The sequence below is a fragment of the Nicotiana tomentosiformis genome, chromosome 9 (genome assembly GCF_000390325.3).
Source record: "Nicotiana tomentosiformis chromosome 9, ASM39032v3, whole genome shotgun sequence".
Taxonomy (NCBI): Eukaryota; Viridiplantae; Streptophyta; class Magnoliopsida; order Solanales; family Solanaceae; genus Nicotiana; species Nicotiana tomentosiformis.
The window spans coordinates 26698880-26711564 of NC_090820.1; the positions used below are offsets into that span (position 1 = coordinate 26698880).

Consider the following 12685-nt stretch of genomic DNA (forward strand, 5'->3'; position numbering starts at 1 on the left):
GCTGGTGTCAACGCACTTGCGGAGGGTTTAACCGCGGGTGCGGAAGGTGAAGCACAGAAGCGAAAAGGAGAGCCCAGGGCAGGGTTCGCAGGTGCGCCTCCCCAGGCGCAAGCATTCTTCCACAGAAGCGGAATTTTCCTGCAGAAGCGGAACCCCTAGAATTAAGTGATAACCGTACCTGCGATGGTTTTTCCGCAGGTGCGGTGTAACAGATGCGACTAAAGGGCCGTAAAAGAGGAATCGTTGGGCAGAAAAAGCCTATTTCGAGGGTTTGATTTCATAATCCATTTTTGGACATAGAGAGCTCGGTGTTAGGCATTTTTTCATGAGATTTCAAGGAAAACATTGGGGGTAAGAAATTCTAACTCAGTTTCGGTTAAGTTACACGAACATATTATTGTTTTCATCATTTAATTAGTGTTTTGGAGTTGGAAATTTGGAAAATAATTGTGAAATTTCTTAGGCAAAAATTTGGGGATGTGAAAAGTAATTTGAGGTCGGATTTGAGTAATTCTTGTATGGCTGGACTCGTTATCGAATGGGCGTTCGGATTTTACAGTTTTGGTCGGGTTCCGAGACTCGTGCCCGGGTTGACTCTCTGAGTTGACTTTTATTTCTTTGCAAAGATTGTAATTTTATTATTCGAAATAGTTTCATATAGTTTATATTTATAGTATGAAGTTGTTTTGGCTAGATTCGAGCCATTCAGAGTTGGATAATCGATGGAAAGGCCAACTAGTGGATTGAGTTAGCGAGTTTCGAGGTAAGTGTGTTGCCTAACTTTGTATGGGGGAATTACCCCTTAGTATTAGTGTTGTTTTGTGATAATTGTGATGTGTGAATGTCGTGTACGCAAGGTGACGAGTGTGTACACGGGCTAAATGTGAAAATTTACTATTTTTAGCTAAGTAGATTTCTTTCATGCCTTCATTGAGTTATCTTAACATGGTATATTCATCATCGTTAATCTATTTTCACATGCTCTACTTGTCTTATCTGTAGCTTGCTAAATGCTCTATATGTTTAGTTGAAATTCTTACTTGAAGTTGTTGTTCTTGGTATATCTTGTTTTTGAAATTGGAATTGAGTTATAAAGGCCGTGATTCACATTGAGCCAAAGTGTTAAGTTGTGAAATGCTATTTTGTTGAGTTATTCACTTCCGGTTATTATTGTTGAAACTCTTGTGTACATTGTGGTTGAGCCATAGGCTCTTTATTATGAAAACACTATTATTGTTGGTTTTTTTGGCAAGTTATGATATTGGGCACTTGAGGTACGATTTACGATACGTTGTGATATTGATACTCATGCGGTGGTATAAGGTTTTGGGGTTGAAACGCATGCAGTGAGATAAGGTGGGCTTGATACGCGTGGCTAGTAGGGGAACTACGAGAAGCCATGCAGTGTGATAAGGCGGGCTAAAACGTGACATGCTATTCGGGAAAATGATTTTCAGGACTAAATGCAAGGCTCTCGCAATGATATAAGGAAAGATTGTGAATTATTCTTGTGATTTGAAACTACGAGGCGGTACCTCGGTAGTGATGCTTGTTGGTATTTCTTCATTGCCGCACTTGTCTTTGGTTGTTGTTTTCTTAGCATATTATTTCTTGTTTTCTCCGTGTTGCACAAATTGCTTTAGTTCCGTGTAGCTAACCTTGATATGTTGTTTGTTATTTCAATTTCATTACTATCATTACTACACTGCCTTACACTTGTTCAGTCTTCTTATTTATTCCATTAGGGCCTTGACCCGACCTCGTCACAACCTTGATTCCCCTTGCTCCTGCCACATCTCAAGATAGGGGAGGAGCACAGACTACCGCAACTTGTACCCTAGAGCAACGGGTCCAGGTTGACCAGGTCCAAAGGCCATACCAGTGCAACCAGTTGTCCCAATTCAGCCCAAGGTTAGGGCAATAACTTCTAAGGGGGAGCAGCTCAGGCTCGAGAGGTACAAGAAGTACCACCCTCCTACTTTCAGCGTTTTGGCTTCAAAGGATGCTCAGGGTTTTCTTGAGGAGTGCCACTGTATTCTCCGTGCTATGGGTATTGTAGAGTCGAGTAGGGTTGCCTTCACTGTGTTCCAGCTTAAGGGAGCAGCTTATCAGTGGTGGCGAGTGTAGGAGTTAGGTAGCACAATCGAGGCAACTTTACTCACCTGGGCTCAGTTCTCGGAGATGTTCATGAGAGAGTTTGTTTCCCAGATCTTAGGGATGCATGGCGCGCAGAGTTTGAGCAGTTGCGCAAGGGTGCTATGACCGTATCGGAGTATGCAGTCCAGTTCAGTGATTTGTCCAAGCATGCACCAGCCTTGGTTGCTACGGTCAGAGAGCGAGTTCGTCGATTTATCGAAATGGCTCAACCCTGGTATTAGATTCAGGATGGCTCGAGAGTTAGAGACTGACATCCCATACCAGCAGGATGTGGAGATCACTCGGAGATTGGAGGGTATGTGGGACCGTAAAAGAGGAAGAGGGAGGCCAAAAAGCCTCGAGCTTCTGGCACATATAGTGGTGTCCGTGCCCCCGTTGCAGCCGTCATGGTAGGGGCTCTGTGAGCCGCCCTGTTCATTCAGGACTTCCAGCTTCCAGTGGTATTCTGGCCACTCCCAGGCCTCAGGTTGCCCATTATGCACTGCCACTTCCTAGCGCACCTCCCAAACGGGGTGCTTTCAGCGGTCAGTCCAGCCGATCAAGCCCGAGCTAGTTCCAGCAGCCACGTCCTCCGAGAGTGTCACAACCCAAAATTCGCATATCGTAATAGCGCATATCTCAATACTAGGCAAGACGATAACCTCAATAAACCACTATAATCTTTAATTTTGAAAAAATAATATTTAAATTAATAGAAAATCCCACAAATACTGATACAAATACAATCCCAAAACCCGTTGTCACTAAGAACATGAGCATCTAAATGATAACAGTCTGATTGATAAAACACAGTCTGAAAATATAGAACAGTACAAATAACTGAAAGGAAAGAGAGTCAAGGTCTGCGGACTCCAAGCAACTACCTCGATAACCGCCAACAAATAGAACTCCAAAATCTAGTAGTCGACGTATTCGAAAGTACCTGGATCTGTACACGAAGTGCAAAGTGTAGTATGAGTACAACTGACCACATGTACTCAATAAGTAACAATACTAACCTTTGGGCTGAAAGTAGTGATGAGCTCAACAGGTACAGTCCAATATAGAAATAGCAGTACAAAAATGTAGACATGTTCTCAAGTTCAACAGATAAGCCCAATACAAGTAAAATAGATCAATTCTGCATGATATGAGGAATATGACATCTCTATATCTAGGTGCCAAAATACATGTTATATGTGTTGTACCACAATGGAAAGCTCGTGTACTCACACTCTCGGAATACTCAATCACTAAGTACTGTATATGGCCAATCCAGCCCAGGAAAGATCCATACCCAAATATATATCACTGACAATCAGTCACTTAGTATTTTATAAGACCAATCCAGCCCAGGGAAGATCCATCCCTCAATATAGATAATTAGGCAAGATCCATGCCGGGGAAAATTCATCCAAAAAATATAAATGATTCGGGCAAGATCCATGCCCAGGGAAGATCCATCTCTCAATATAAAATCAACCGCGCTCATTGTGTGGGGTGCAGACTCCAGAGGGGCTCTTTCAGCCCAAGCGCTATAATATCCAGATCCAGGCATAAATAAATAAAACATGCTGCGGCGTGCAGCCCTATTCCATAAATATCACTCACAACCTCCAGTCTCTCGAGCTCACAATGACATGAAAATCAACCCGACATAATGATATGATGTATCAATGAATGACAATAAAGACTGAGATATGATGTGCAAATAATAGATGTGACTGAGTACAAAATTACAATTTAAACAAATAATTCAACAGCAACACAACCTCTGTAGGTCTCAAAAATATCGACACGTAGCTTAAACATGATCATTAATATGAGTCTTAGCTCAATTTCTCTAACACGTGGAGAATATGCGGATAATGACATGATTATTTGATTATGCAACACCCCTGGAATCAATTAAGTCACAATTTCTATGGTGCACGTTACACACCCGTCACCTAGCATGTACGTCACCTCCATAAAATTCACATAGCACGTAATGCATGGATTTATACCATCAGAACCAAGTTTCGAAGTATTACGTACCTCAAACCGTGCAAATTCTTTATTCCAATAAGAATTTTCCTCGCGATTCGGCCTCCAAATGCCTCGAATCTAGTCACAAATAATTCGATACAGTCAACACAAATTACAGGAATCAATTCCATATGAAAATACTAAATTTTCCAACAAAAATCCGAAATTCAACTCAAAATTTAATCAGTGGGGCCCACATCTCGGAACCCGACAAAACTTACAAAATATGAAGGCTCATTCAACCACGAGTCCAACCATACCAAATTTACCAAATTCCGACATCAACTCGACCTTCAAATCCTCAAATCGTATTTTCAAATTCCTAGGCCCAAATCCTTGAATTTCACCTCAAAAATATGTAATCTAGTCGAAATACTCAATGATAATTCAATATTATTGACTAACAATTATCACAAGTGACTTACCTCAAGATTCTCTATGAATTCTCTCTGAAATATTGCCCCAAACCGTGTTTGAAATGTCCAAAAATGAGAAAACTCTTGGACCCCTCTGTCTTATACATTGTCCAGTGTTTCCACACATGCGACCCAATTGGCCGCATCTGTGGTCTCGCAGGCGCGTGAATTCCCTTTGCTTTTGCGGCTTCATCGCTTCTGCAAACAAGAAGTCTACTTTTGCGGGCTCGCCTCTGCAAAGCAGCCTGGCCCCCCTCATTTCCGCTTATGCGATCGAATCTTCGCAGGTACGACGTCGCTTTTGCGGACCACCCATTCGCACCTGCGACCACTACCTCACCAGCCCCCGGTCGACTTTTGCACCTGCCAGGCTTTCTTCTGTGAGCTCTCACAAGTGAGTCAAATGCCGTAGGTGCGATTGCATCAGTAGACAGAAAGTTCCAGCTTTGTTCTAAGTCAAATTTTGATCCGTTAATCATTCGAAACTCACCCGAGTCCCCCGGGACCTCAACCAAATACACAAACAAGTCCTAAGACATAATACGAACTTAGTCGAGGCCTCAAATGACATCAAACAATGTCAAAACCATGAATCGCACCCCAATTCAAGCCTAATGAAAACTATTGAATTCCAACTTCTACATTCAATGCCGAAACCTATCAAATCAAATCCGATTGAGTTTAAATTTTGCACACAAGTCATAAATGACATAACAAACCTATGAAAATTTTCAGAACTGGATTCCGACCCCGATATCAATAAAGTCAACTCTCAGTCAAACTTCCAAACCTTTCATTTCCTAATTTCTCCATTTCAAGTCAAAATCAACTACGGACTTCCAAATAATTTTTCAGACACACTCCTAAGTCCAAAATCACTATACGGAGCTACTAGAATTATCAAAACTCTATTCCGGAATCGTTTACACATAAATCAACATCCGATCAACATTTTCAATTTAAGTTTTCATCCTTGAGACAAAGTGTCTCAATTCATTCCAAAACCTCTTCGGACCCGAACCAACTACCCCGGAAGTCACATAATAACTGTAATGCACAAAATGAGAAGTAAATAGGGGAATGGGCTGTAATACTCAAAATGGTCGGCCGAGTCATTACATTCTCCCCATATTAAACAAACGTTCGTCCTTGAACAGGTTTAGAATCATACTTGGAGTCTCAAATAGATGTGGATGTTTGCTCCGTATCTCCCGCTCAGTCTTCCAGGTAGATTCTCCAATTGGTTGGCCTCTCCACTACACTTTTACTGAAGCTATGTTCTTTGATCTCAACTTTCGAACCTGACGGTCCAAAATGGCCACCGGCTCCACGTTATAAGTCAAATCACCATCCAACTGAACCGTACTGAAATCCAAAACATGAGACTGATCTCCGACATACTTCCGGATCATGGATACATGAAACACTTGATGTACACTCGATAGACTAGGCGGCAATGCAAGTTCATAAGCTACCTCTCCAATCTTCTTAAGTATTTCAAAAGGCCCAATATACCTAGGACTCAACTTGCCCTTCTTCCCGAGCCTCATAATACCATTCATAGGCAAAACTCGAAGTAGTACCTTATCTCTTACCATGTAAGCAACATCGCTAACCTTTCAGTAGGCATAACACATCTGTCTAGATTGTGCCGTGCGAAGTAGTTCATGAATCAATTTAACCTTTTCCAAAGCATCCTAAACTAAATCAACACCCAATAGCCTAGCCTCACCCGGCTCAAACCAACCTACCAAAGACCGACACCGTCTCCCATACAAAGTGTCATACGGAGCCATCTGAATGCTCGATTTGTAGCTGTTGTTATAAGCAAACTCTGCAAGCAGCAGAAACGGATCCCAAGAACACCCAAAATCTATAACACAAGCGCGTAGCAAAGCTTCCAATATCTGAATCGTGCACTCGGACTGTCCCTCTGTCTGAGGGTGAAATATTGTACTCAACTGTACCTGTGTGCCTAACTCTCACTGCACTGCCTTCCAAAGCTATGATGTAAACTGCATGCCCCGATCTAAAATGATGGACACTGGCACACCGTGAAGGCAAACAATCTCGCGGATATAAATCTCAGCCAACCGCTCCAAAGAGTAAGTAGTCCCAACTGGAATAAAATATGCAAACTTGGTCAACCGATCCACAATCACCTAACTAGCAATGAACTTTCTTGAAGTCCGTAGGAGTCCAACTACGAAGTCCATGGTAATACGTTCCCATTTCCACTTCGGAATTTCAATTCTCTAAAGCAATCTGCCTGGTCTCTGGTGCTTGTACTTCATCTGTTGACAATTTAAACACCGGTCTACAAATGCAACTATACCTTTCTTCATCCTTCTCCACCAATAATGTTGACTCAAGTCCTGGTACATCTTAGCAGCACCCGGATGAATGGAATACCACAAACTGTGGGCTTCTTCAAGAATCAACGCCCCCCAGTCCATCTATATTTGGTACACAAATCCGACCCTACATCCTCAACATCCCATCATCCCCAGTGGTAACATATTAAGCATCACCGTGCTGAACTGTGTCCTTTAGGACAAGCAAATGGGGTTCATCATACTAGCGCCCTCTGATGCAGTCATATAAAGAAGACCGAGAAACCACATAAGCTAGAACCTGATTGGGCTCCGAAACATCTAATCTCACCAACTGGTTGGCCAAGGCCTGAACATCAACTGCAAGAGGCCTCTCACCAATAGGAATGAATGCAAGGCTACCCACACTCACCGCCTTTCAACTCAGGGCATCGACCACATATTGGCCTTCCCAGGATGATACAAAATAGTAATATGATAGTCCTTTTGCAACTCCAACCATCTCCGCTACCTCAAATTTAGATCCTTCTGTTTGAATAAGTGTTGAAGACTCCGATGATCCGTAAATACTTCACAGTACACACCGTAGAGATAGTGCTTCCAAATATTTAATGCATGACCAATGGCTGCCAATTCTAAATCATGAACACGGTAGTTCTTTTCATGTGGCTTCAACTGGCGCGAAGCATAAGTAATCACTCTACCCTCCTGCATTAAGGCACACCCAATATCGATATGAAAAGCATCACAATACACTGTATAAGATCCTGAAGCTGAAGGCAATACTAGAACTAGAGCTGTGGTCAAGGCAGTCTTAAGCTTCTGAAAGCTATCTTCACACTCATCCGATCACCTGAATGGAGCACCCTTCTGGGTTAATTTGGTCAAGGATGATGCAATAGACGAGAAACCCTCCACAAAGCGATGATAATACCCGGCTAAGCCAAGAAAACTCTGAATATTAGTAGCTGAAGATAGCCTGACCCAACTCTGAACTGCCTCTATATTCTTTGGATCTATCTGAATCCCCTCACTGGACACCACATGCCCTAAGAACGCCACCGAACTAAGCCAAAACTCACACTTGGAGAACTTGGCATACAACTTCTCTTCCCTCAACCTCTCATACAATACTCAAGTATTGTGCATGCTCCTCCTAGCTATGTGAGTACAGCAGGATATCATCAATAAATCCTACGATGAATGAATCAAGATATGGCTAGAATACACTATTCATCAAGTACATGAACGCAGCTGGGGCGTTGATCAACCTAAAAGATATCACGAAAATAAATAGTGACCTTAGCAGGTCCTGAATGCCGTCTTTAAAATATCTTAATCCCGAATCTTCAACTGATGATACCAGACCTAAAATCAATCTTATAAAATAATATCGCTCCCTGATGCTGGTCAAATAAATCATCAATACGTGGTAAAGGGTAGTTGTTCTTAATTGTAACTTTATTCAACTGCCTATAGTCGATGCACATCCGCAAAGTACCATTATCTTATTACAAATAGAACTGGTGCACCCCAAGGGGACACACTAGGCCTAATAAACCCCTTATCAAGAAGTTCCTGAAGTTGCTCTTTTCAATTGTTTTCAACTCATCTGGTTCCATACGATACAGAGGAATAGAAATGGGTTGAGTGCCCGGCACCAAGTCAATACCAAAGTCAATATCTCTATCGGGTGGCATACCCGACAAATCTGCAGGAAATACATCCGAAAAGTCTCGCACTACTGGTACAGAGTCAGTAATAGGAGTATATGTATCAACATCTCTCATAAAGGCCAAATATGGCAAACATCCCTTCCCAACCATTTGTTGGGCCTTTAAGTAAGAAATTACACTGTTGGGAACCAAATCTGGAGAACCTCTCCACTCTATCCTTGGTAAACCCATCATCGCCAATGTCAAGCTCTTAGCGTGACAATCCAAAATAGCATGACATGGAGACAACCAATCCATACCCAAGATCACATTGAAATCAACCATACTAAGAAATAAGAGATCAACTCTAGTCTCCAATCCCCCAATAGTTACCACACACGACCGATTGACTGTAATATATTCTATATTATGACTCACTTCTTGTGCCAACTCAAAAATTAAAGACATTACCACCCCACGCGACACAGTAGTGTATTTTTCATCGCTTTTAGATTTTTTATACTTGGTCCTCAAACCCGAACTCGATCTCCGTATATGTCTTTGGACTTTTACTCAGACTTTGAATCTTCAGTTCATCACTTTTCGCTTCAAGCATACTCATCAACTCGTAATCACATCCTACACAACCAAACTAATAAGTAAAAACATTTGTATTTAAGCTAAAAAACGATTAAAGTGAGAAATGCAACAAAAAAGCGTAAGTGTCTAGTGTACATCAATACCCCACACTTAAACCATTGCTTGTCCTCGACCAAACAAGCTACACTTTAAATAGAGACGACTTTTTCAAGTAACTCTCATAATTCATCATGCCAAGAATATTTAAAACAAACAAAACACCCTACCATAACATCTGAGCCTCATGACTCGACTCAAAAGTATAAATTTCTCAAGACTCGCCCACTTACTCTAACCAAGAAGCCAAAGACGTCACTTATCCCTTGCAATACATGTTCCCCTATAACAAACATTAGAGAGTAGTCCCACACACATAAAATTCAAGAGCAAATAGCAGTTTTGAATAGAAAGAACTAACTCGGTCTCAAAAATAAAATTCATGTTCCACACAAGATGTACTCTAGGCTTGCCCGTGGTGTAATACTCTACTAATTCGAGCTCACCCAGTCAGTTATCAAGCAGGAGTTTATCTGGTTGTAATGTAGGTTGCGGGACGGGTAAGATATATTTTGATAATAGTAACTACACCTCCCTAAGCACATTAATACATACAACTTCACAATTAGTACACTTCTTGTGTTGAACAACAACTTCCTCAACCATTACAACATGCTATGGCCAATTCCCCCGCCCACTGGCATATATACACGAACATGTGAGATTAAGGACTCACGGGTCATTTTTAAACAACGAGCAAAATAGGATGATGCGTAATAATAAGTAGAACCAGGGTCAAATAAAGTGGAAGTATCTTTGTGGCACACTGAAGCAATATCTGTAACCACTACATCTAAAGCAACGGTCTCTGGCCTGGGAGGAATAACATAGAATCGGGCCTGACCGCCACCTGATCGGCCTCCCCCTTTTGGGTGACCCCTAGCTAACTGATGCCCACCCCGAGCTGACTGGGCGGGTGGTCAAGCAACTGGTGGTGAAGTTGTAATCTGACTCCTCTGCTGACCTAGACCTCCCAAAAGGCGGGGACAATATCTTTTCACATGACTCAACTCTCCACGCTCAAAGTAACCCCTCTCTGAAAATGTCGGCAAGTACTGAGGTAGACCTCGAGAACCAAAATGACTACCAGAAGAACCTGGTACAGATTAACTCAGAACCGATGGTGCACGAGATGAACTCTGAGCTGGAAGTGCACTAAGTGAAGAATGACTCGGTCGAGCACTGTATAAACCATGGCTAGCTGATGCGCCACGATAAGCTGGATGAGCCATCTGAGCGGGCCTATAAGGTCGACCGCTGTTGTGGTAGGACTGTCCCCCAGAAGGAACACCTCTAGAATTACCCGGACCATGAGATCTCTTGGCCTCCCTCTCATCACGCTCCTGATTACACACCAATTCTAGTCGTCGAGCACTATCAACCACCTGGTCGAATTTAGCACCTGCTACAGTTCCTAGAGTCATAACAAAATGGAATTACTGGTTGAGGCCATTAATGAACCTCCTGATCTTCTCCCTCTCAGTGGGAACCAACCATACTGCATAACGAGCCAATTATGAATATCGCATCTCATACTGGGTCAAGGACATGTCCTCCTGAACTAAATGCTCGAACTACCTGTGCAGTTTCTCTCTACGGGTCTGTGGCACAAACATCTCCAGGAATAATACGGAGAAGTCATGCCATGAAAGTGGTGCTGCAACAACTGGTATGCTTCTCTCATAAGTCTCCCACCATGTGAAGGCTGCTCCGGTCAGCTGACAAGTAGTAAATGAGACCCCACTTATCTCCAGAATACCTGATGTATGAAGAATCTGCTGGCATCTGTCCAAGAAATCCTGAGCATCCTCTGACTCAGTTCCACTGAATGATGGAGGACGGAATCTGCCGAACCTCTTTAGTCTCTTTTGATCCTCGTCATTCATAATAGGACCCACATGGGCTTGAGCAGCTGCAACTGGCTAGACTGGTAGTGCCCCCGATATCTGAAGTCCCTGCACTACCTGCTCTAGAGTACGGGCGATAGGGGTATGAGTACCTCCCCTGTCCTAAGAAGTGGCTAGTGCGGCCTGAGCCGAAACCACCTGAGCAAGGCCAGTGCAAACAGTCAATATCTGGGTTAAAGCCTCCTAAAGGCATGGAATCACAATAGGCATAGCTGGTGCTTGAGCTGTGTCACGACCCAAAATCCTGACATGTCGTGATGGCGCCTATCTCAATACTAGGCAAGCCGACAACCTTAATAACCCACAATTTCTTTTAAGTTTGAAACCATAATATTTGAACTCCATAGAAAATCTCACAAATTACTGACATAAAATACATTCCAAAAACCCGGTGTCACTGAGTACATAAGCATCTAAATGATAATAAGGTCTTACTGATAAAAACACTGTCTGAAAATATATAACTGTATAATAACTGAAAGGAAGAGAGTCAAGGTCAGCGGACGCCAAGCAGCAACCTTGTTAGTCTCCAACTGATAATACTCTGAGATCTAACAGTCACTGTATCCGGAAGTACCTGGATCTGCACACGAGGTACATGGTGTAGTATGAGTAAAACCAACTCAGCAAGTAACAATACTAAATAAAGAAATAAAAGTAGTGACGAGCTTCACAGCTAAGTCCAATTACAGTAATTTCCTATCAAGTTTGACTGAAACAGAAGATAATATCTCTCAAAAATTTCCAAAAACAGTGATATATGACAACTATAGAGCAACAATAATGAAATCAATGCATCTTCTGAGAGAAACAATCACTCAGTCCTTCCACTCGCTCAACACTCGGCACTCGCACTCAATATGTACCTGCACTCACTGGGGGTGTACAGACTCTGGAGGGGCTCCTTCAGCCCAAGCGCTCTAATCTGCACGAACAACTCACGTGCTGCACGGACAACTCACGTGCTATAGTATAATATCTGAATCCGCACGGACAACTCACGTGCCATAGTATAATATCTGGATCCGCACGGACAACTCACATGTTACACGGACAACTCACGTGCCATAGTATAATATCTCACAATCAAGCCCTCGTCCTCACTCAGTTATAAATCTCTCCAGTCTCTCAAGCTCTCAGTAATCATGAAAATCAGCCCCAACAGAAATGATATAATATATCAACAAGGAACAATAGAGACTGAGATGAAATAAACAAGTATATTGTGACTGAGTACAAAACAACAAATTTAGCAGATAATTCAACATGTACACGACCTTTGTGGGTCCCTATAGTGCCAACATATAATCTAGACATGATTTGTTGTCTGATTTCTCTACTACATAGAGAATGCACATATAACAACAGATGATTCAATTACACAGTTCCATGGAATTTGACCAAGTCATAATTCCTACGGTGCACGCCCACACGCCTGTCACCTAGCATATGCGTCACCTCAAAACCAATCACAAAACACATAATCTGGGGTTTCATACCCTAAGGACCAAATT

The 12685-nt window shown here is 42.4% G+C and overlaps 1 protein-coding gene across 1 annotated transcript; it reads right to left on the minus strand.

Annotated features, from left to right (window-relative positions):
* Positions 1–8424: 8424 nt before the first annotated feature.
* LOC138898512 (uncharacterized) lies at positions 8425–8913 on the minus strand. Its single transcript, XM_070184583.1, has one exon. The coding sequence runs from the start codon at positions 8911–8913 to the stop codon at positions 8425–8427; it is 489 nt and encodes a 162-aa protein (XP_070040684.1).
* Positions 8914–12685: the final 3772 nt, after the last annotated feature.

Coding starts and splice junctions, on each gene's coding strand:
- LOC138898512 (XM_070184583.1), bottom strand. CDS start 8,913: ATGGTTGATTTCAATGTGATCTTGGGTATGGATTGGTTGTCTCCATGT.